This window comes from Leuciscus leuciscus (genome assembly GCF_965113295.1).
Source record: "Leuciscus leuciscus genome assembly, chromosome: 18".
NCBI lineage: Eukaryota > Metazoa > Chordata > Actinopteri > Cypriniformes > Leuciscidae > Leuciscus > Leuciscus leuciscus.
Genome location: NC_138742.1, coordinates 26,783,906 through 26,807,729, shown reverse-complemented (window position 1 = coordinate 26,807,729; position 23,824 = coordinate 26,783,906). Strand labels below are relative to the sequence as shown.

The window sequence follows — 23,824 nt, the reverse complement described above, 5'->3', positions numbered from 1 at the left end:
GTTATTCATTTGTTAATTGTTCATCTCCACCTGTTCCTTATTGTCTACCTTCACTTAGTTTGTGTATATAATTTGTCAATAAATGTGACTATGACACGACAGTGGGAACACGGGGAAACAAAGAGGTGAACTTGATCTTTTTAAATCTTCACTTCTGCTTACCTGTTCTCATGTTTTCTTAACCATCAGGGCACATCTGAAGACAGGGACAGTAACGAGTCATGACTGCGCAACATTTTAAAGCTCTGCACTTTGTCACTCTTTCTTCTCATGACAACCACCCATGTGTTTTGCTCTTCTAACTGTAAGTCTGTGTATGTGTGTCATAGTCCATCTTTCTTCTGAGTCTGCAGCCTCAGACGCAACATTCATCATTCTAAAGGTCATCTGTCTCTGTCCTCTCTTTCTCCTTTGCTCCATATTTTTCAATCTGTCCTAACTTCCACACCCGCGCAATCAATACACTTCAATAGCTTTCTATTGTCATCTCACCATTTTCTATTTTCCCTACCTTCCTAACAACATGGAAGACGACGCCCATCTCATTTGAACTCAAACATATCGGTCCAAAACCTAAGCATCATTTTATGCAATTAATCTTAATAATAATGTCCAATTAGATGCATTCCTCATATCCCAATATGCCTACTCTCTTTCTACACAGTATGCAAAAAAGTAATATGTCTGAATTCATAGTATATTCATAAAACAGTAAGCTTTCACCCTTGTGAAAAAGAATTGCACTTTATCATACTTTTAGGAAGAACTTATGCAAATTATACACTTTAAAACAACATAAGTATGAATTGAATGTGATGTTTTCGGACACTTAATTTCCTGTTATTTACAATCAAATGAAAATATAATTTAGTTTCAATTTGTATTAAATGCAATTAGCTGAACTTAAGAGTGTTTTTTTTGACCCACTAAAGTAGGACTTTTGTACATTCTTATATTCAAGTTCAGAATTACTTCGATTGTCTTTGAAATATGGTTAAAGTTACTGATAAATGTACTGACAAGCATTTATGGTAAACTGAAATATATAATGTCACTTCTATTAAAACTTGTATGTCATGCATTTCATATATTTGTAATTACACATTTGTAATGATAAAACTGCAATTTAGTTCATTTAAAATATACACAATTTTAATGTAATATCAAATAAGACACTACAGTTAAGTTATTATTATGTGCTTTTCATTTTATATTATTAGAACCTGCACTTTTTAAAAGTGTACTTGAAAGTACTTGAAAAACATGACAGTGAACTGTCATGAACTCTCTTTAAGTGCATTTAAGTGGCCTTTCATTTCATTAATATTATAGCTGCTTGATTTTTAAAAAAGAAATTAGATTTCAAATAGAAGTAGGCTAATTATGAAATTACAAATAAAGATGTACTTAAGTCCTACTTAAGTCGGTCAAACAAAGCACTCTTCATTTAATATAAATTGAAACTATAGGCTACATTTTCACTTAATTTGAAGTAACATGTAATAACGTTTCAGAAAACATTACATGCAGTTCACACTCAAGTATATTTGTTTTCATAAAAAATACTCTTTTTAAAACTATGACAAAGTGCATTTCTTTTTCACAAATGACTGAGCGCTCTGTTTTAGGAAACAAATCACACTGCAAATCTATAAATCTCTCTGATATATATCCTCATGTACCCTCATATAAATCTCTCATGTATAATCTCCATTGCATGCACTTAAAAGTTGCTACACTGTCTTTTAGAATTATGTATATTATTGTTTATTGAATTAAATGTCCCATTTAATCTCCCTGGCTGACCAACTTCAAGCAAATCTAACATTAGTGTTAACCTACTTCTGAATAATTAAACTACTGGAGTTGAGTTAAACTCGTGTGAATTATTCACTTGGGTGACTTAGAGGTAACATGGTGTTCCCTGACCTATATCTGTTTGAAAGATGCCAAAAAGACACAGGATCTCACGATAAGCCTTATTTTGACTTGCGTATGGTCTCTTAAGGGAATTTAAGTTGAATATCTGCTGTGCCGCAGTCTATGTAAGCACAGGTTATGTTTCGCCAGCCAGATTGAATTCTGCTGTGATAGGCTTCTGCAGTCATCAAGCTGTCAAGTGTTTTGATGTTATCGGAATGGAACGGAATAATTAAACAAGGTGTCCGACAGTTTGTCAATTTAAAGGATGGTCAGGAACTAACCGAGCCTAGTCTGATGAATAGACCAGTTTACATTGTAAATATTTCATTGATTATTTCCAATTAGTTTTAGAAAGTGTTTTAAAGGAGGCACCGCAATGCTGAACGCAATACTGAGCCTGAAGAAGAGCTGGGTTTTCTTAAGCTCAAAGAGAATGAAATACCCAAATATTTTAACCTAAGGCAGTTTATAAAGAGAAAATAGAGAGGCCTTTATGAACACATAGAGTGCATAATTACAATTATTTCAGTTTAGTTGAAGACGTACAAAAAGACTATATGCAACACTGTAAAAAATCATTTTCATGATTTGTTATCACAACTTTTTTTTCTTTTGTTATATCAGCTTAGGTAATTAATGTGGATTAGATAACATAATATTTAGATTTTCTGTTGATTAAACCAATCTCCTTAATTGTATTATCCTAACTAAAAAATGTTTTATTTCAATGATCTCAAAATTGTAAGACAACCAGGTAACTTTTCTAAGTTAAACCAACAATAATGTTTACAGTGCATGAAATAATGTAACTATAACGCTATTACATTTGAGGCTCAAGGAACATAAATGGCGGACATTGAAATGCAGAGATGCATTTCTGTCAAGCAACATGAGAGGAAACTTGTGTCTTTTCTGCAAGTAGCATAGAATTAACTTTGAATGAATAGCGCCATCTTGTGGAGAGTTTAAAATGATATAAATGTAGTAGCCTGCATGTAGACTAGAGTGTGCTTCTTGTTGTTGCTTTGTAATGACTGCAAATTATTCATGTGCTAATTAATATTCATGAGGTGGGTGGGCCATGAATGTCACGTGATCCCGTGGCGTCGGAACCGCTAACTTGCAGGGAAGTTGTCGCCTTACTTCTGCAAGTGCTAGCACTTTTATAACCCGTTATTTGATCTCTACCGCCAAAGGTGGTCTACATCCAATAAGGTGAGGTGTATTTACTTAAAATAATGATGTCGCGATAAGTGTAATGAATGGGACAGCGCGTCTGGCTGTCTCAACAAATGAAAAGTGTTTTTGGGAGACTACGAACGTAAAGGCTCAGGCTGTGTCTCAAAACTTAGTGAGCTGTCTACTTAGACAAGCATTTGGAGCCATCACAACCGTGGACATGTTGCCCAAAAGTATCTAAGTAGGCAGCTTACTAGGTTTTGAGACACGGCACTGACCTAACTTCCGTGGTTTCATTTTAACCTGTTAGATTTGCTCAAATATAAAAAAAAATGTTTTTGCTAAACATAACACTGTAAACTGTATGAAGCCACGTGGTCTAACTGTGACTTTTACCATAGTCCTATTTTTGGTGGAAATGTTTTTTTCAATTAGTACAAATAATTAGGCGACTAAAGAATTAATATTTTTCATTATATATATATATATTGAATTTGAATTCATCAGATTGAAAAAAAGAAAATAATCTAAAAATAGTGAAATAATATCAATCGTTTTGATATTTATTGTGTGAATAAATAAATAAAAAGTATGCCTGTCACACAGTTGTGGGTCATTTTCACCACGACCATTGGTTATAATGTTTACCAAGGTCACAGAAGTCTCAACGAAGATCTTGGGATGTAATAAGAAAATAAAGACAAAATAAAGGTAAAAAAAAAAAGAAAAAAAAAAGAAGCAAATATGAGTATGTGAGACTGGAAAAGTTAGTGTTTAATTGTGTGTATTTTGGATAGATCAAATGCTATAAAATAGATGAAAATACAGTGTTCATGTGTGTGTTTTTTGGTTCTAACAGTATTATATTGTTTCATTATAGACATTGTGAATGCAGAGTACAAACATGTTCAACTCTGCTTCCCGTAACTCTCAGCTGCTGTTGTTGGATCAGAAGTGTGCTAAATGTCTGTTAGAGACGTACGTCAAGCGGAGCCTCAGCCTGAATGAAGGATGCAAGAAACATCAGCTTAAACAACTCAAGAGGGTGAAAAGGAATGAGCGAGGAAGCCAGGCCAGACGGGCGTCCAGTGACCCCTCCAAGCACTGCCTGTCAGCAGAGAGGCTTCTGAAGGTCAACTCGTGCCCAGAGTGCACAACATCAGCATCTGATCTGCTGTGTAAGGACCTGAAAGCACCAAAGAGCAAAGCCAAGGGGTTAAGGGGTTCTCCCTTAAGAGGTTTTCTCAAGCTCTTCTCTAAGAAGAAGTCTGACCTGAAAGTGAACGGAGAAGGGGTTTCAGAAACAGACTTTGGACAGTCTAGAAGAGAACGGACGGCTGGCACTTATGAAAGCTCACCCGGCCACACTGAGCCTCTGAGGAGTCATGACTCCACTTCAGTTCCTCGCTGCGTGGAAGAGCTTTCAGATGGTGAGTCAGTGCGATATTGCCTAAAATAGTGATATTTTCTGTGATTTTACTGATAATGGTAATAAGACAGTATTTTTAGTGTTTTTTGCGCTGGTACCTTGGCTGGTTTAGGCCTGTCATGGACAGCTGACCCCAGAAGCTTTTCATATTCCTTAAATTCTGTCCGGAAATTAACGTTTTCATTAAGGAGCAATATCTGCCACGTTAAATTGGTTTCCAGTGGCATTTTTTTAACCTTATTAGATGTACATGCATATTCATCTTTTATGTCAAATTCTTACATTGAAAGGAATAGTTCACTTAAAATGTAATAATGTGCAAAAAGAGTTCACTTCTGTCATCATTTACTCTCCCTCAAGATGTTTCACACCTGTATGAATTTCTTTCTTCTGTTGAACACAAAAGAAGATATTTTGAAGAATGTCAGTGGTTACTGACATTCTTCAAAATATCTTCTTTTGTGTTCAACAGAAGAAAGAAATTCATACAGGTGTGAAACATCTTGAGGTTACAAATCAGTAACAAATTAGAACCAAAAAACACACACATGAACACTGTATTTTCATCTATTTTATAGCATTTGAATCAGAATATTACCAATATTGTCTGTTTTTGCTATTTGGCAAATAAAATTAGTTCCAAACAAAGCCACAGATGGTGTGTGTCTCCGAGCAACATGAATGAATCAGCTATTTGAACGAATCAGTTGAATGAATGACTCAATGACTGCCACCACAAACTGGAGGTTTTAGTTGCATATTTAAAGTATCATTTAATAAAAAAAAAAATCGAAATACTATTTTTAAAACATAAATTTCATAGAATTATTAATGCAATTGTAATTGCAGTGTAAATACATGTACATGTAAGCAAATACAAGTAACCAAACAGTTGATGGACCCCATAGACTTTCATAGTGTTTTTTTCATGTGGGGTCCATCAACTGTTTGGTTAAACACTGCAATTACAATTGCATTAATAATTCTATGAAATTTATGTTTTAAAAATAGTATTTCGATTTTTTTTTTTATTAAATGATACTTTAAATATGCAACTAAAACCTCCAGTTTGTGGTGGCAGTCATTGAGTCATTCATTCAACTGATTCGTTCAAATAGCTGATTCATTCATGTTGCTCGGAGACACACACCATCTGTGGCTTTGTTTGGAACTAATTTTATTTGCCAAATAGCAAAAACAGACAATATTGGTAATATTCTGTCATAAATGTAACACACAATATTAACTTCTTGTTTATTGAACTGTTGTATAAAGTCAATATCGCATTTGTAATTGTGCAGATATTCGGGGAAAAAAATCCTGGTTGCTCGTGTGATATTGCTTAACTATGTCATATAGAAATACAGGGGGAAAAAATCAGATGGGGCATTAGCCTATACTATAAAAAGATATTTTAAAGAATGTTGGTAACCAGTCAGTTTCTGCTCCCCATTGACTTCCATAGTATTTTTAATTTTTTTCATACTATGGAAGTCAATGGGGAGCAGAAACGTCTCGGGTTACGACTGTAACCCTTGTTCCCCGAGAAGGGAACGAGACACTGCGTCGTCGTCGTGACGACACTATGGGAACGCCCCCAGCGTAACGCATCTGAAGCATGAATGAAATCTGTCCAATCCTGATTGGTGCTGCGTCATGACGTAGTAGATGACGGCATGCCCGGAAGATACAAAGGGACGCTGGCTCAAACACACGTTAGCTACTTTGCGATGAAGCAAGCGCTCTGAACGTGGTAGGTGTGGCGGCGAGACGCAGTGTCTCGTTCCCTTCTCGGGGAACAAGGGTTACAGTTGTAACCCGAGACGTTCCCCTTCGAGGGAACTCGCACTGCGTCGTCGTCGTGACGACACTATGGGAACGCAATGCCCACTATGCCACACCGTAAGCACGCCACCCTAGTGTGAAGCTGGGAGACCAGGCACACTTAGGACGCGATCACTCTGGCGCCAGGCGTCACAGGGAGTTGCAGACTATAAAATCTTATGAAGGTGTGTGGAGTGGCCCACCCAGCCGCTTCGCAAATATCTTGAAGCGAGGCTCCAGAAAGGAGGGCTACCGAGGAGGCCATGCTCCTGGTAGAATGAGCCCTCACAGCTATAGGTGAAGGCAGACTGCGCACCTGATAAGCCATGGCTATAGCCTGAACAATCCAATTACTGATTGTCTGCTTGGATGCAGGCAGCCCTTTCTTGGGTGAACCAAAGCACACCAACAACTGGTCTGACTTCCTCCACTGAGAGGACCTCTCAAGGTACACTCTCAGGGCTCTGACCGGGCAGAGCAGGTGAAGTCTCCCCTCTTCCGCCGTCACGTGAGGTGGAGGATGGAATGCCTGAAGAACCACTGACCGTGCCACATTAAATGGCACCTTGGGCACATAGCCCGGTCTAGGGTGTAAGATGGCCTTAACTCCGCCAGGGGCAAACTCCAGGCAAGTTGGCATTATAGCCAAGGCCTGGAGATCCCCCACTCTCCTCAGAGAGGTGATAGCAAGGAGAAAGGCCACCTTAAGGGTCAGGTTCTTTGCCTCAGCCGACTCCAGTGGCTCGAAGGGGGCCTCAGCCAACCCTTCAAGTACCACCGCCAGGTCCCAGGTTGGAACTCTGGAGCGAGCCGCAGGCCTCATCCTCCGAGCCCCACGGAGGAAACGTACAACCAGATGGTGCTTCCCCAAAGGCCCCTCACCTATAGGCGAGTGGAAAGCCGCAATGGCAGCCACATACACCTTAAGTGTGGACGGGGTAAGACCGGCGGAGAAACGATCTTGGAGGAACTCCAGCACTGAAGCCACTGGGCAGTTAACTGGGTCCACCTCACGCTCTCTACACCAAGTGGAAAACACATTCCACTTCAGGCTGTACAGTCTCCTGGTAGAGGGAGCCCTGGAGCTGAGTAAGGTCTCGACAACATCTGCTGACAGGCCAGCCTCTAGGTACCGAGCCCCCTCAGGGGCCAGACCCAAAGGTTCCACAGCTCTGGCCGGGGGTGAAATATTGTGCCCCCTGCCTGAGACAGCAGATCCCTCCTCAGAGGGACCTGCCACGGGAGGCCGTCTAGCAGAGCTATAATGTCCGTGAACCAAACTCGGGTCGGCCAGCGGGGTGCTACTAAAAGTAGACTGATCCCCTCTCGGCGAACCCGCTCCAAGACTCCCGGGAGCAGAGCGATCGGGGGAAATGCGTACAGACGCAGCCTCGGCCACGTCTGCATCATGGCATCCAGCCCCAGCGGAGCTGGATGTCTGAGAGAGAACCACAGTGGACAGTGGGACGTCTCTTGAGACGCAAAGAGATCCACTTCCACCGGGCCAAATCTCACGCATATGGCTTTTACCACCTCTGGGTGGAGTCGCCACTCCCCGGGCCTCAGCCCCTGCCTCGACAGGACGTCTGCTCCCTGATTTTGGTCCCCGGGGACGTACATCGCTCTGAGAGACGATATTTTCCCCTGGGACCACAGGAGGATCTGGTGTGCCAATCTGCATAGAGGGCGCGACCTCAGCCCCCCCTGGTGATTCAGATACGCGACAACGGAAGTGTTGTCCGAGCGTATCAGGACATGGTGGCCGCGGAGGTCTGGGAAAAAGCTCCTCAGAGCTTTGTAGACCGCCAGCATTTCCAGGCGATTGATGTGCCAAGAAGAGTGCCGGGTCTCCCACAGACCTCTCGCAAAGCGGCCGTCCATGACCGCGCCCCAACCAGTAAGGGAGGCATCTGTTGAAACGGTTTTCCGGCAACATGATGCTCCCAGTACTGGTCCCTGGGACAGGAACCAAGGTTTCCTCCATATGACGAGAGAACGAAGGCATCTGCGCGTTACTCTGATCATACGGAACGGATTTCCCCTCGGGGAAAACCCCTTGGCTCTCAACCACCACTGTAGGGGTCTCATGTGTAGCAGGCCAAAAGGTATGACGTTGGACGCTGCTGCCATGTGCCCCAGCAGTATTTGAAACTGCTTCACAGTGAGGTTGTGGCCTAGCTTCACTCTGGAGACCAACGCCTGTATGGAACCCACCCGAGCAGGAGACATTTGTGCCCGCATCGTCGTGGAGTCCCATACCACTCCCAGGAACGTAGTCCTCTGGGAGGGCGTCAACACGCTTTTCTTCGTGTTGAGTCTCAGCCCCAAGCACCTGATATGAGCGAGAACGACATCTCGATGTCGAACTGCCATATCGTACGACTTGGCTAATATTAGCCAGTCGTCGATGTAATTGAGTACACGAATGCCCTGGAGTCTCAGCGGAGCCAGCGCTGCATCCATGCACTTGGTGAAGGTGCGAGGGGAAAGAGCTAGGCCAAAGGGAAGAACCCGATATTGGTACGCTTCGCCCCCGAAAGCGAACCTCAGGAACTTCCTGTGACATGGAAGGATGGAGATATGGAAGTATGCGTCCTTCAGATCTATCGTGACGAACCAGTCCTCGAACTGGATCTGACTCACGATGGCTGGAATTGTGAGCATCTTGAACCTGAATCTCCTCAGAGAACGATTCAAGTGCCTGAGATCTATTATTGGACGCAACCCCCCATCCTTCTTGGGAACTATGAAGTACCGGCTGTAGAACCCGGACTCCCTGTCTGGCAGAGGAACACGTTCTATGGCCTCACCAACAGGGATTGACCAACAGGGATTGAACTTCCTGTTCCATAACCCGAACCTGCTCTGGGCCGACCACAGTCCAGACCACCCCGTTGAACTTCGGGGGAGGGGAGCTGAACTGCAGTCTGTAACCCAGCTCTACAGTACGCAGGGCCCACGCAGATATATTCGGAAGGCATGACCATGTGCCGAGATAATCTACTAAGGGAACCAGCTTCTCGAGGCTGGCCTCGGGTGTCAACCGAGCCTCGTTCCCGACCCCCTGAAGCGGCTGACCGGCAGGGAGCAGTCGAGAATGATTTTCGGTGTGCGTACGCGTTCGCTGCCCAGCCGCAGGTCTTACTTGAGGCGGCTGGAGCGGCGTGCGTGCGCGGGAAATCAGTGTGGCCCGAAGCGTACTGGACGGCGGGAGCACAGCACTGATTCCCCGAGAGCTCCGGGACGGAGGCGACCTCAATCGCTCCATCCCGGGGGGGACAGCTCTCAGCGGTGCGGCCACGCCTAGGACCGCTTAGAGGAAGCCTTCTTCGCCTGAAGGACGGTCCTCAGATCGACCTTAGGCTGGGAGGGCTTACCTCGAGAGCGTCGCCTCCTTTGCCAGGCTCCCTCAGGAGGGGCGCGGGCGGCGACACTCTCTTTCTGCACCTGACGGTGCAAGGAGCTGGTAGACAGCTGAGACTGCCCTTTTGCGGCAGTCTTCCCCGAAGAGCTAGGACGGCGAGGGAGGTACTGATGGAAGGCAGCTGACTGCTTTTTCACCTCCTGAAACCTCTCGACTACGGAATCAACCGCGCCGCCGAAGAGGCCAGAAGGCGAAATCGGAGAGTCGAGAAGAAAGTGCTTCTCCCTCTCCTTCATCCCTGATAAATTTAGCCAGAGATGTCTCTCTACGCATACCAGACCAGCCATAGAGCGGCCGATTGCACGGGCCGTCTCTTTGGTAATGCGTAGAGATAAATCAGTAGCCTTCCTCAGCTCCAAAATATCATCAGGGGAAGGACCCTCGCCTTCGTCTAGCTCTTTGAGGAGATCAGCTTGATAAGCCTGCAATACCGCCATGGTATGCAGGCAGCTACCAGCCCGCCCGGCCGCCATAAAAGCTCTGCCCACCAGAGAAGATGTTTCTCGGCATGGCTTGGTGGGCAATACCGGGGCCTTCAGGGAAGATGCGGCCTCGGGAGAAAGATAGCTCGCGAGAGCTTCCTCTACCCGAGGGATCTTCCCATAACCGTGCTCAGCCGCCCCCAGTACATTAGCGAAATCGAGCACTGGGGGATTGGAGAGCCTGGCTGAATAAGGTTTTTCCCACGACTTGCACAACTCATTGTGCAAGTCAGGAAAAAACGGAAGGCCCCGGCGTGGAGGCTGAGCCCGGCGCTTAAAGAACCTCTCATCCAGTTTACTAGATGGCTGGACTACAGGTTCTTCCTGTGGCCAATTTATATTTAATTTGGCCACAGCGCGGGTCAAAACCTCCACCAGCTCTTCTTGAGCGGGTGTATGAAGCGGTGGATGGGGCTCCATAACACCCGCCTCGATGCTCACAGCATCTGACCCCTCAGAGCCTGATAGCTGAAGCATCGGTGCCTCCACCTCGCGGGAAGAAGCCGCATCGCGGGCTTCCACACGAGGCGGGAGAGCGTCAGAATCTTCAGACGAGGACTGGGAAGATGACGAATCAGTCCCATGTCCCGCTGAAAGATCCATCTGCGAACCCCATGATCTGCGGCGCCGCGCTGCCTCGGCAACGGCGGGCCCAGAACCACGAGGCTCGCGAGCTTGGCCGAGCTGATCAAATATAGCAAGCCGCGAGCGCAATACCCTCAGCGGCAGCTTCTCACACTCGCTACAAGCGGCTCCCTCGAGAGCCGCTCTAGCGTGCTGCGCGCCGAGACAATGCACACACATGAGGTGTGTGTCCGTGCCCGAAATGAAACGTGGACACGGGTGCACACACCTTTTAAACTGCTCGCTTGTCATTGATAATAATGCTTGTGAAAACTTGGACAAACAACACCAAATAAGACTCACAGAACACAGAGCGCTTTAGCTGAAGAGCAAAAAGCTAACGTGTGTTTGAGCCAGCGTCCCTTTGTATCTTCCGGGCATGCCGTCATCTACTACGTCATGACGCAGCACCAATCAGGATTGGACAGATTTCATTCATGCTTCAGATGCGTTACGCTGGGGGCGTTCCCATAGTGTCGTCACGACGACGACGCAGTGCGAGTTCCCTCGAAGGGGAACTGTACATTCTTCAAAATATATTCCTTTGCGTTTAATAGAACAAAGAAACTCTTACAGGTTTAAAATAACTTGAGGGTGAATAAATGATGAAATGATTTTTTTTTCTGGTGAAATAACGTGTCGTTTAGGGAGTCAAGGTCTGTTCACACTAAGACTAATGTTGAATACAGAAATTCGGTGCAATAAACATTTTCATTTGAATAAAGGGGTGGTTGCACAACACTTTTCGTTTCATTGACTTCCATCCGAAATCACATACTGTTTAGAAGGTACTACGTTTGGTTTTAAAGTAAACCTGCTTCGCGACCACTAAAAAAAGAAGGCTATGTTCTATATAGTATGAATGTGTGTATGTAATCTGGATGTACAACATTCGCCATGTTGTCATTATCATGTGACTTACCTGTGTCAATGGCATCGCTTCACCTCCATTCATAAATCATCTCCCGTGGCCTCATGGGATAGTAAAGTGTCCCTCGAGTGCACACTTCAGAATCTCACCGGAAGTAGATCATCCAGGTACTTTTTGCCTACTCTTTCATGAGTACTATGAATAACCATTCAGCTCACAATACTGTTTTTCGCCTGCTCTATAGTATGGAAGTAGGCATATTCGGACGCTTAGTGAATGAATTTGGCTGTGTTCCTAGGTTCGAGTTGAACTCTAAACTGTTTTCCCTACAGAAAAGGTCTGACTCACACCCAAATACAATGCATTGCAATGATCCTAACAGGATGAAAGAAAGACATGCACAACTTTCCTCAAAGGAGAGGATAGACCTCACCTTAGATATTTATCTAATATGAAAAAAAGCTGTTTTTCATTTGTCCATCGGATATTCCACCTAGGTTTTCCACACTAGAAAGTTTTTTTTTATTCCTGAAAGCAATCCCAGGTGATCCACATCACATCCCTTTGGACCGAAAGAGAATTAACTTTAAAATTACCTTTAAAATTGTTAGCCAACCAACCCTCAACACACATCAGCCAGACATTCATACAGAGACTCAAGAAAAAGTTGCTCAACAACAGTAAGAATACACACTTATAAGCTGCAGGTTTGCAGCATTTCAAGAAAATGAAGTAGATTATATATATTTTTTACATTTTGAATGTATTATTATTTGTAATATGACCCATCTCTACACTGACTGAATAGCAGAGGAAGAATCTGGATCCGGCTCTGTACTCTTGTATTTGGTATTGTTTGATGAAAAAATCGGAATATGTAAGTAAAGTTTGACTTCCTTTTTTCTCCACGACAGGCAGGTGTCAGAAATGGAAACTTGCGCATCGTTTTGTGTACTCTGGCAACTGGAGCATTTCTGCTTTTCTATAAGTGGTCTGGGAGTGAATTTGTATTTTCAGTCTGCAATTTTTTTTTTTGGTGCCAAAGTACCGAGTTTTTGTGCCAAATAATTATGCTGGTCTTAAATGTCACTGTTTCATTGGTCATACATCAACTAAAAAAAACTAAAACCTTTTGTGTATGTGAATGGTTTCTTGTTTCCCTTCCTCTCCCTATAGAGAGTGCGGACTCCAGTAATACATACTTTGAGAGAGTTTCAGAGGAATTGGAGTGGATTGTGAATGAGATCCAGTTCAGTCCGAAAGATGAGTCTGCTCCACTGCCTTCTAGTGCTTGTGTAAGAGCTAGAAGCTCTTCAGGTGATTCAGGTGACTAGCAGGAGATCCAGTCAATTCATGTTTTAGAGCAGAATAAATTCCCCAGAATACTCTGGGTGATCTGGCTCTGGGAGATTTTACTTATTAATTGATTTAATCAATGCTTGTTTCAATTTATCACAAGTTGTAAATGTACACACTTGTGTCTCCTCAGGTGATGATAATACAGAGAGGATTATCAGCTTGCTGAAACAACATGGAGATATTATTGATCAAAAAGTTAGCATTCAATTTAAAGAATCATTACTGACGTTTGAGTCCCTTTAACCTTTGACATAATGTTCAGCCATTTGACTGTTATGCACTATATACAGAAGCTATTTTAAGGAAAAAACAATTAATTATTAACACATTTTATTACATGGCTCTTTAGGTTATTGTATTCTGACTGCTCAATCACACCATTCTGTGGTTTATTTGGTCATATTGACCAGCATAATGACAATTCTCCTTCTAGATCAGCAAGAATAAGGGTGTCCAGGACTTCCTCCAGAAACTGACGTACAGCTCCTTCCAGCAGCTGGCGGATCGCTATATATCCCAGATCCCCAGTCCTCTTCCCCAGACCACAGACGCCTCCCCTGAGCTGGTCAAACTCGCCTTCACCCTGGACTTCACTGCTAAAGTAGCTGGACTGTGCAGCCAGACGGTCGGTCGAATCATGGGGTTTGGTAATCAATACCTACAGGATTCCTTCACACAAATGTGTGCGGCCCATAGACAGGTAAAAACAGATCAAGCAGCAAATAGCAAAAGCATTTTTTTGCCGTAAAGTAGTGGACCACAGTTGGGTCAGAGTAGCAAATGTAACACGCCACCAAGAAGGTTTGGCATATTTTCCCACTTTATCATTAAAAGGGTTAGTTCACCCAAAACTGAAAAATATCCTGGCTCTTCCAAGCTTTATAATGGGAGTGAATGGTACCTTATTTTTTGAACCCCCAAAAAGTGCATCCATCCATCATAAAAGTGATCCATAAGATTCCAGGGGGTTACTAAAGGCCAATTTAAGTGGGCCTTCTGAAGTGAAGTGATGTGTTTTTGTAAGAAAAATATCCATATTTATCGATTTGCTTCGGAAGGCTTTTATGATGGATGGATGCGCTTTTTTGGTCTTCTAAAACTCAGTTACTATTCACTCCCATTATAAAGCTTTGAAGAGCCAGGATATTTTTTTTTAGATAACTAGATTGTTTAATTCTTCTGATGTTGGGCCAAGTTTCTGTTCACCGAAGGGATGGGTTGATAGGGGTGGAACGGTACATGTATTCGTATTGAACCGAAACGGTTCGGTGCATAAATTTACACAGAGAATACATGGTATAAAAATAAATAAAATTTGCGTGCAAATGAATTAATGTAATGCGAAATTACTGTTAGATATGCGGGTTCTTTAGGGACACCTAATCTGTAGCCCCGCCTTATCTCTGAAGCAGAGAGAGAGAGAGAGAGAGAGAGAGAGAGTCGCTAAGTGTTTACTTATATTTGTGTGCGTGTGTGTGTGTGTGAGGCGCGGGCGCGATCGAACAGTGGAAACATAAAAACATTATCCGTCATTTTGTTTATACAGGACATCATTCAAACTGCAAAGTGTTTAAGTTACTGTTACTTAAAATTTTAAGGAAAACAAATATATTTATCTGAAATGTAGCAAATTCATTTTCAATTAATTCAGGTACAATTACCATACATATCTCAAGGTCTTTTTGTCGTTTTATTAATTTAATTAATAAACTAATTATATAAAACTATTGTCTGTGCACTACAAATAAACTGGTTCTATGCCTTTACTTTATTAATAAAACTTATTTAAAAAATACAAGGCTTAAGTAATTTATTTTCCTTTAGTGGTTCAGCCTGAGACATGCACAAGCCTTCTGCATTTTTGGTTTGCTTTTCCCTCCATTGTACCGAACTCGTACCGAACCGTGATGTCTGAACCGAGGTATGAACCGAACCGTGACTTCTGTGTACCGTTCCACCCCTATTTGGGTTGATTTGTAAATGTGGTCATGCATCTGTGTTGATGCATTTATAGCTGCGACAGAAGCTATAGAAATAAACGCATCTTTTTTCCCACTGGGGTCCGGGAGGAAGTTTTGAGTTCTGAAATTCAATCTCTTACATCAAAAGTAGTCATTAAGTTAGTTATTTAGTTCTAGTTATTTCCTCATTTTGTTTCCTGTTCCTTGTATATGGTTTCAGTTTATTTATTATACGTGTGCAGTTTGGTCATTTCTCATGTTTTTCATTTCCTGATAGGTGCCTGAAGATTTGGAAGGACAGAATACCTGTGATCCAGACTGACAGCTTATTACTGTGAAGTCAAAAACGACAAATGGTACAATAGGGTAAACTCTGGGAAAGAATATTGTGATATATGTGAAGCTGCTTTTGTGAACAAGCCAAATGTAGTAGTATTTTTATACTGTAAGCTTTATACAATGAACAGTTTTGTTACCATTGTATAAACTACAAGGACTGAACCTAATGTTGAAGCTGTGAATAAGAAATGTTTCTTGGGTGCCGTATCATCTGAATGATCTGAATGAACATGTGACACTGAATAATGATGCTGAAAATGCAGCTTTACTGTGACGGGAATATTTATTGTAATATCATTAAATTGTAATACATTCAAATAAATGCAGCTTTCTTTCAAAAAATACTGTATAATCTCACCAAGCCCAAACTTTTGAATGGTAGTATGTATTAGAAATATTCTGCACTGTGACATTTTAGGTTAAACCACAAGAAAATTTAAATAGTTTATCGGGGCCTCATGCTGCGTGTAACCTCTTTTCAGAACTGATATTTACGCTAAACAACATTACGCTTGGGTATAAAATGTAAGATATGGATCTAAAGTCATGTGATTTTTATATGGCTAGATCAGGTTGAGCTTTTAAAAGGTCATTTGTCGTGCTCTTTAACTGAGGAGCTGGTGTCTGTGGAAGGACCAGCACATGTTTGTTCTGATGGTGGGAGAGGATGTGCATGATTGAGACCAAGCTTCGATGTGCTCTCTTTTGTGCCATTGTGCTGAAATGGTAAATGGTTGCTATGAAATAATGGCAGTATTTGTTTCTGGATGTGAATGGCAGCAGGGCAGTGGTGTCTGGAACTGTATTAGCCACCCTTGACATTTCAGTGCGTCCTGTAGAAACACATTCTGCATTGAGCACCATTGCTAATCAATCTGGAAGGTATTCCTGGAGTTTGGGATTTGATGTCATCGGGGTCCTGTGATCTAACCACGGCTGCGTACGAAAACTTAGGCAGCTGACTTTACGGGCAGAATTTATGCACAAAGGTGCCTAATGAAACTGATTTCAGACTGACTTTTGAGGCAGCGCAACAGTTTAATGATCTACGGCAAAATAGAGTGAATATTTAATTACTATATAAGTAATTTCTCACTAGAAATGGCATCAGAAGTGGAAAACGTTGGTCAAAAACACATTTATACACGCAACTTTCAGACGCCATCTTTATCTATTCTTTGGCTCAACTGTTACAGAATGGAAAGCACAGGATTGTGGGATATCCAAGGCAAATCAATCAGATGAAGGTATCTCAGGAAGTGAAACTAACATTGGATTTTATAATTGGTCGAATTATTTTTCAACACATATCATATAATGATTGCTAGATGAAATAATAAACAACTATATAAAAACTATTGTTTACTAAGACATGGGTCTTCAACCCTTTTGGTGCTCAGACAGTGTATATTTTCTGTGTGATATTAAACAGACAACAAAATTAAACTATTGGTTAGTATATTTTTATAATACTGAAGCAAATAGTTCAAATGTGTTGACAGCATATCTGAGATTAACACATTTTCTATTGTTTTCAAAACTTTGCTGTTAAAAACTAGTGCTGTCAATTTTTTTTAATAAGAATAAAATGGTAATATTATAAAACTTGGTCAATGTAAATGCAAAAAAATAAATAAATGATTTCAATAATGACTTATACGTATTATCTTCTTGTAAGTGTTTACCTGTTGTCATGTATCTTCTAAAAGTTTTTTTGGAGTTACACGAGCATAAAAATGGCCAATAACTTAATAGGGAACACTTTACAACAAGGTCCCTTTAGTTGAAGGTGCTCTAAGCGATGTTGGGTGACGTCACTTCTTGATGACGTTCAAAGTATTGTCAACAAAACGGAGGCTAGCTCGACCCTCCCTCCTCCTCATCCCGTCCCCTCCCCCTCCCTTCCGTGCTTTTCCGATGTAAATTCGGGACTTTGCGCGTTCTTTCTCCTTTTCCCTCTTCTTTGTTATTTGTTCATCGGAACGTCGTCTCTTTGGTCGTGTGTCGGCCATATTAAAATTCAAGAGACTGATTTCAGACTGACTTTTGAGGCAGCGCAACAGTTTAATGATCTATGGCAAAATAGAGTATAATTCTAACGTTAGTCGTTGTCGTTGTCTAGGACATCTCTCCTCTAGCTAACTTCCCTCTTCATGCTTCTCTCTCCTCCACTCCCCACACCCCCCTTCATGTGCACGCGCACTAATTCCCCCACCCCCACCCCCAAATCATTCTTGTCGGTTATTGGCTGGAACACTGTTTGTTATGTTTCGTGGTCCAGGCTGGGCCAGTTTGTTTTTGTTGCCGTTTGTGGAGCCTGGGCTGTCTACAGAGACCGCGTTTTTTTACAGTGTGTTCAGGGGACAGGCAGCTAGCGGATAGTGAGGAGATGTTTGCTGTTTGTGACAAAAAAAAAATTCAGCATAACATGCATGACATTGCTTAGAGCACCTTTAAACATTAGTTAATGCATTAACCAACATTAACCTACAATGAGCCATGTATTTGTTACAGTATTTATTAATCTTAGTTAACATTAATTCATAAAAATACAACTTTTTTTTAGTTCATGTTCGCTCAGTTCCATTAAATAATATTAACAGATACAACTTTTGATTTTAATAATGTATTAGTAAATGTTAAAATTAACACAAGATTAATAAGTGGTTTAGTTTAGTAACACTTTATTTTACAGTGTGCTTTTTATGCATGTTACATGTACTTACTGTAGTATTAACAGTAAATTATGCATAATTACATGCAACTAACCTTAATCCAAACCTTAACCCTAGCCCTAATTATATAGTAAGTACATGCTGTTAATTAATATTACTTGGTACTTAAATGTATAGTTACACTGTAACAAGGACACCTTACAATAAAGTTTAATCCTTTATTTTAACGTGTCTGGGTTACAGTGTAATTATACATTTAAGTAGTAGGCCTAATAATAATTAACAACATGTGCTTACTATAGAGTTAGGGTTTGGTTTAGGGTTAGTTGCATGTAATTATGCACAATTTATAGTAATTGCTATATTAACTACATGTAACGTGTAACAATGACACTGTCAAATAAAGTGTTACCAATAACTAAAGTTAACAAATGGAACCTTACTGTAAAGTTTTACCATACATTTTTATTAGATTTTTAAAAAGAAAAAGACGCTAAAACATCTAGAGCATTGTCCCAATGCTAGTCCCATGTTAGTATATAAAGAAAATGAAACCGCACAGAATGATACATCAACTTCACTCTGTGTTGAGAAACGTTAAGCATCCTGCATTGCTTGCATTATTTTCATTTCTTTTCACATCAGCCACATGTTTTTGTAATGTGTGTTGCACCTCTATCTTGCGTCTTCTCCACTTGCTCTCTGTTTCTAGTGAAAATAGGAGCGTGTAGATGTTTGGCAGGGTCTGTGCCACAGAAGGGCTCGCTGGGAGAAGAGATGAGACGTGGCCATTCATATTAGAGGAGGCCATGTGTCTCTTAGCAAACTCTCTGGGCCTGTGGTGCTCATCGTGAACTTGTGCAGGCATGAAACTGATCAGACTCAGCATCCTTTGCAAAAGACAGAAGATACTTCCTCAGTGGTAGTATTAACAATAACTGTAACAGCAGACAATGATTTTTTGTTGTTGTGTACTTACATGTCTCCAAGGACTTTCCTCATAGTGGACAACACAATTTTGAGTACAAAGATCATAAATATCTTGACGCCATGCCAGAGCCAGTATGCCACAGTCGTAGCTTTAGAGATCCATTTCTGAGACCTGTGAAACAACATATCCAAACAACATGAGTGCTTATGAGCAGCCTCTAAATAATGCCTTTTAAATTCAGAAACCTTTAGGTGGAATTTTAAAATAAATGATGTTGATTTTATGCCTTTAATGAAAATAACAGATGCACTGAAATTAATTGTATTCACTGAAAATATGAATCTATTTAATAATCAACACCGATTGTATGCATTTAATGAAAATAACAGATAACTAGTGACAAAAAGGAAGAGATGATCGAAAATGTTGCGTTCTCTCGCAAAATGCTTCGTTCTGAAAATATTTAGCATCCCCCCCCACGAGTGAAATGTTGCGTTCGCTTGGAAACTGTTTAACGTTCCACCGAGAAATGTTGTGTTCACTTGGAAAATGTTTTGCATTCTCCTGAAATGTGTTGCGTTCCCTCTCAAAGTATTTTGCGTTCCCGGGAGAAATGTTGCGTTAGCTCGCAAAATGTTTTGCACTCCCCCAAAAAATGTTGCGTTAAACACACAATTTGTGTGCAAAACATTTGAGTCCTTATTCGGACTTGTCTTTCAACCGCCTGCTTAGAGACAAATTTATATTATAAAGCTTGTTTTGAGGAAAATTGGGTTGTAGCTCGTTGTCTACGTTACTATAATAGTAAATGGGTGTCATTTGTGTTTTAACTACGTTTAGCTCACGAATATTGATCCGGGAAGTTCGAATCTGTGAATATACTGCCAGCTTCACTAAACTCCTTGAAGCACTCACTGACCACATTTCTTTATATTTGAGTCCAGGTTCAAACACTATGAAACGCTTCATTGTTAACGTACGGAGCTGTTTGAAACATTGCCAGTGGGACATTATACAGGAAGTGTCTGTCTGAGCTCACAAAAGTTTTTGCGAGGGAACACAAAGTTTCTCAGGGGAACGCAAAAGTTTTGCGAGGGAACGCGAAATAATTAAAAATATATATAATTTTCCTCCCATCTTATATTTCCTCCATCACAATGTACCATCAACAGAAAGCAGCATGGAATAAAAAGATCTCGGTTCATCAAATAGTAGACCGATTAATAAACGAGAAGTCGATATTGTCAACCCAGTTCTAGCGTCCACACAGCTGAAATGTTTACCTGTAGTTTATTTATGTTGTCTGCCTGCAGTATTTATTATAAATGGTTCATCCTTGGACATAATTTTTTTATCCATGTGTCCTCATAATCTATAATCAAAATAACTTCCCCTTCCTCTATACCTTTCCCATAAGTTTGCGGCACTCCAGATTGGCAGTGTAAACAGCAAGAGCAGGTATGAGAGCGTCCACTGAGATAAAGAGACATCCGGATTACTCAGAATCTCCAGCTGTCCCTCAATATTACACAGCAGCACTAAAACAGAGAATAGGAGAATGTTTCACCTATGTATCGAATCCTTCATAATCACAAATGCAAACAGGACCCTACAGTACCTTCCTGAACCTTTACTGGCGAGTTCTTATGTTCTGTCCGCTCTTGACGGGACGGACTGACGGATGAACAAACCCCATTGATGGTCTTCTCTTTGGGTTGTTCCAGGGAGTTCTCTTCCTCAACACCATCAGTCTGTGTTAGCATCCAGTGATCTGAGCTGAGGGAATCATCAGATGCATCTGACTCCTTTCTCCTTTCAGGGTTCAACGGCAAAGCGTCTGTCGAGGTGTGCGAGACAGTTATGAATGACAGTTGACGTGATTCAGAGTTGATTCAGCTTTTTTAAGATTGTTGAGTCTAAATATTACAACCACAAAGTTTCCAATATTTCTGATTAGTATTTTCAAAAGATTTACAAATATCGCTAAAATTGTATATGTGAAAGGGTTTATGTTTTAAAAGCTGTGCATACATTGACATTGGATGTATCGCTGTCTTACCAAAGGTAATTGTTCACTTTACATATATACTTATGAATACTTCAACATGAACATCCAGAAAAAAAAGAAAGAAAAAAAAATTACTGTAAAACTCACTGCTCTGCTGCAGAAAGTATACGGTATCTTGGTATCCACTGTAGAAAGCCTTCTTCAAAATCTGTCAATTAACAATGAATTAAGTTAAAGGAAGTGTTGATAAAAATCACTTATACACCATTGTGTCATTTGAAACCCATTACCATTTATTTATTTAATAAAGACCATAAAAGTTACAGAATGTTCAAGCTCCTCGATTCCATCCAAGTGGAGAGTGATCAGGTTTTTTTAGTTTTTTTCTTAATAGGCAAGAATAAACATGGTGTCCTCCATAATTCCTGTTCTTTCCGACAACAAAGCACTTGAATGTGACAAGCTCGTAATCATAACCTCAGAAGTGGGAGGTAGGATATCTCCGATAGCACGTGAAGGCAGCATTAGAGCAAACAGCCTAAAGGTACTTGTGTTGGGACATTTACAGAACTCACCCTCCAGTCCCGAGGGAACATAGCATCTACCAGTCTGAGGAAGTTGATAAGGGAGCACTGGAAGAAGAGCTTCTGGATGATGGCGTCACAGAGGACGGTGGAGGTATCAGAGGGACAGATGTCCATGTTTCCAGCAAACGGGGAGATGGTGAGGGTGGGAGAGGAATCCTCTAAGGGCTGGATGTTTGTGAAACCTCCATCCATATAGTGCTGGGAAAGTATAGAGGTGTTATATGTATAGCTTGTTTTAAGCTGCATGTTGGTTTAGAGTATTTCTGTAGTTCTTAGGCATGTTGTTACAGAGGACATACAGTACAAACACTTGTACTCACCTCGCCTTTATATTGTGGTGGGATCACGCCAGAGTATACAGGAACAAAACAACTGCACAAAAGAGCCTTGTAGAGGACGGAAAGAGACCACTTAAAGGGTTAGTTCACACACAAAAAATGAAAAATCATCTCACAATTTACTCACCCTCAATCCTAGGTGTATATGACTTTCTTCTTTTAGCCAAACACAATCAGAGTTATATTAAAAAATAACCTGGCTCTTCCAAGCTTTATAATGGGAGTGAGCGCCTGAGATTTTGAAGCCCAAAAAAGTGCATCCCTCCATCATAAAAGTAATCCACACTACTTCAGACGGTTAATAAAGGCCATGCACTTTTGTAAGAAAATATCCATATTTATAACTTAATAAACTATACTCACTGGCTTCTGTAACGGCCGTACGCGAGTCTAGTTCCGATGTAGGAGTATCGGAGCGAGGCGAATTGGTGGTAAATTTGTATAAACTTGTATAGTCTAATTTTCATATTTGCTTTTACCTCGCCAAAGTTTAGGTTTTTAGGACTTTTTTCCTTCAAATTTGTACGAATCATATAGTACAAATTAATACAAAATTGCCAACTCATAAAATAGTTACATTTTCTCATGAGATTGGGCTGCAACAGCTGTAATTGAGCTGTAACATGACACACTACTGTAAACTGAACATTTTTATACATTTTATACATATACATTTTTAAATGATATGGCAAAAATGATGCTTACTTTTATAAGGTCATCTTTGGAGTGAAATTCCGATACTAAAACATTTTTCCCATCAGACATGCGAGTCATGGAAACATACAGCCGTCCGGTGGCCAGAGTGTGGGCATTATCAGGCAGACAGCGTTGCAGTGTGACCTCCAGCCACTGGAAAATATCCACCGTGGGACTGAGAAGACCGAGCGGCTGTTGTTTGGCAAATCTCACAAATTCCAAGAGCTGGTCTCGCAGACGTCCTGTGAGAAGGTGGATTTAATGACTACTGACTCATTTTAACAGTTCAAGTCCTGATTCTTTTATCCAAGTGACTTACAGCACACTAATCCCTGGACCAACCTGGTCTTCTTTTTTTTTTTCAACACTAGTCCCATAGTCGATAAATGAAGGTGAATATGAATAGAAAGATCTCAGATTACCTAGATTGGACCCACAGGCGACCGCTGCAGCCACGAGAGAACCAGCAGACGCGCCATAGACTCTTGGTGCTCCTTGCAGGATCCAGGCCGCGTTATCCAAAAGACTCTGAGCAGCACCGAGTTGGTAAGTTGCTAGAAAGCCAGAACCACAGAAAGACACGGAGAGGTTCTCATTTTTAGACAGAATGCATAACGGTGATGACATGACTGGAAATATCTCCTCGTTGTCGGATGGTATCAGCTCTTCAGTGCTCCGACTCTAACTTAAGACGAGGACCATCAGAGCAACAAGATACAATCAGACGGTCACGGTGTTGTTAACAACAAAGAAATGTAAGAAAGCCCACAAAGTCCCTCCTTCCCCTCTAGGATACCAGGAATGATCTCAAATCAATTACTCACGTAATGGTGTCTGAATTAAGCCTTTTATATGTGTCTGCACTCAAACTTCAGAGGGCTTCAGAGGTAAATGTATATTATTGTCATGTTTGGAGCAATACGAATTACTTGACATTTAGTAAACGTCTTTAAATGAGCGTGGAGATTACCGTAGAGAAGAGCTAAACCATGGCGTACATTGCAAGCACATCTGTCAAGAGGGAGTATTGATCAAAGAACTGAATCAATGAAGTTGAAACAAAAAGTTGTCTTCTTCCTCTTCAAAAACTTATGTAGAGACCATTATTTTAAATGCACCTACTGTTCACACAGTCAGTTGATTTGCCGGGAGCAATAAGCCAGTGATGTCACTT

The 23,824-nt window shown here is 41.3% G+C and overlaps 3 protein-coding genes across 4 annotated transcripts in view; 2 read left to right on the top strand and 1 right to left on the bottom strand.

Annotated features, from left to right (window-relative positions):
- LOC309480649 (putative methyltransferase YdaC) overlaps nucleotides 1-23,824 on the top strand; it is a 190,191-nt gene that overhangs the window by 141,625 nt on the left and 24,742 nt on the right. The window lies entirely within an intron of this gene.
- LOC309480619 (uncharacterized protein) lies at nucleotides 3,007-15,746 on the top strand. Of its 2 annotated transcripts, none has more exons than XM_082145230.1 (6): nucleotides 3,007-3,138; nucleotides 3,983-4,532; nucleotides 12,933-13,073; nucleotides 13,246-13,310; nucleotides 13,549-13,815; nucleotides 15,354-15,746. In XM_082145230.1, exons 2-6 carry the CDS (start codon nucleotides 3,992-3,994, stop codon nucleotides 15,396-15,398), a joined length of 1,059 nt encoding a protein of 352 aa, XP_082001356.1. In that variant the 5' UTR covers nucleotides 3,007-3,138; nucleotides 3,983-3,991; the 3' UTR covers nucleotides 15,399-15,746. The 2 variants fall into 2 exon arrangements, with proteins under 2 accessions (XP_082001356.1, XP_082001355.1); XM_082145229.1 differs by having other exon boundaries at nucleotides 12,933-13,082.
- Nucleotides 16,428-23,819, bottom strand: pnpla1 (patatin-like phospholipase domain containing 1). The gene is made up of 9 exons (XM_082145158.1): nucleotides 23,073-23,819; nucleotides 22,660-22,892; nucleotides 21,937-22,002; nucleotides 21,605-21,814; nucleotides 21,177-21,237; nucleotides 20,640-20,858; nucleotides 20,427-20,559; nucleotides 19,070-19,192; nucleotides 16,428-18,980 (listed from the first exon to the last, which is right to left on the bottom strand). The coding sequence occupies exons 1-9, from the start codon at nucleotides 23,275-23,277 to the stop codon at nucleotides 18,668-18,670; spliced, it is 1,563 nt and encodes a 520-aa protein (XP_082001284.1). The 5' UTR covers nucleotides 23,278-23,819; the 3' UTR covers nucleotides 16,428-18,667.

Bases quoted from the DNA above. Each gene is read 5' to 3' on its own strand.
- pnpla1 (XM_082145158.1), bottom strand. From the start codon at position 23,277: ATGTCATCACCGTTATGCATTCTGTCTAAAAATGAGAACCTCTCCGTG. The intron at 22,003-22,659 runs GTAAGCATCATT...GTCCTCTACAAG, and splicing joins CCAAAGATGACCTTATAAAA to GCTCTTTTGTGCAGTTGTTT. The intron at 21,238-21,604 runs GTGAGTTCTGTA...GTTAATTGACAG, and splicing joins TGTTCCCTCGGGACTGGAGG to ATTTTGAAGAAGGCTTTCTA.
- LOC309480619 (XM_082145229.1), top strand. From the start codon at position 3,992: ATGCAGAGTACAAACATGTTCAACTCTGCTTCCCGTAACTCTCAGCTG. The intron at 4,533-12,932 runs GTGAGTCAGTGC...CTCTCCCTATAG, and splicing joins CGTGGAAGAGCTTTCAGATG to AGAGTGCGGACTCCAGTAAT. The intron at 13,816-15,353 runs GTAAAAACAGAT...ATTTCCTGATAG, and splicing joins TGTGTGCGGCCCATAGACAG to GTGCCTGAAGATTTGGAAGG.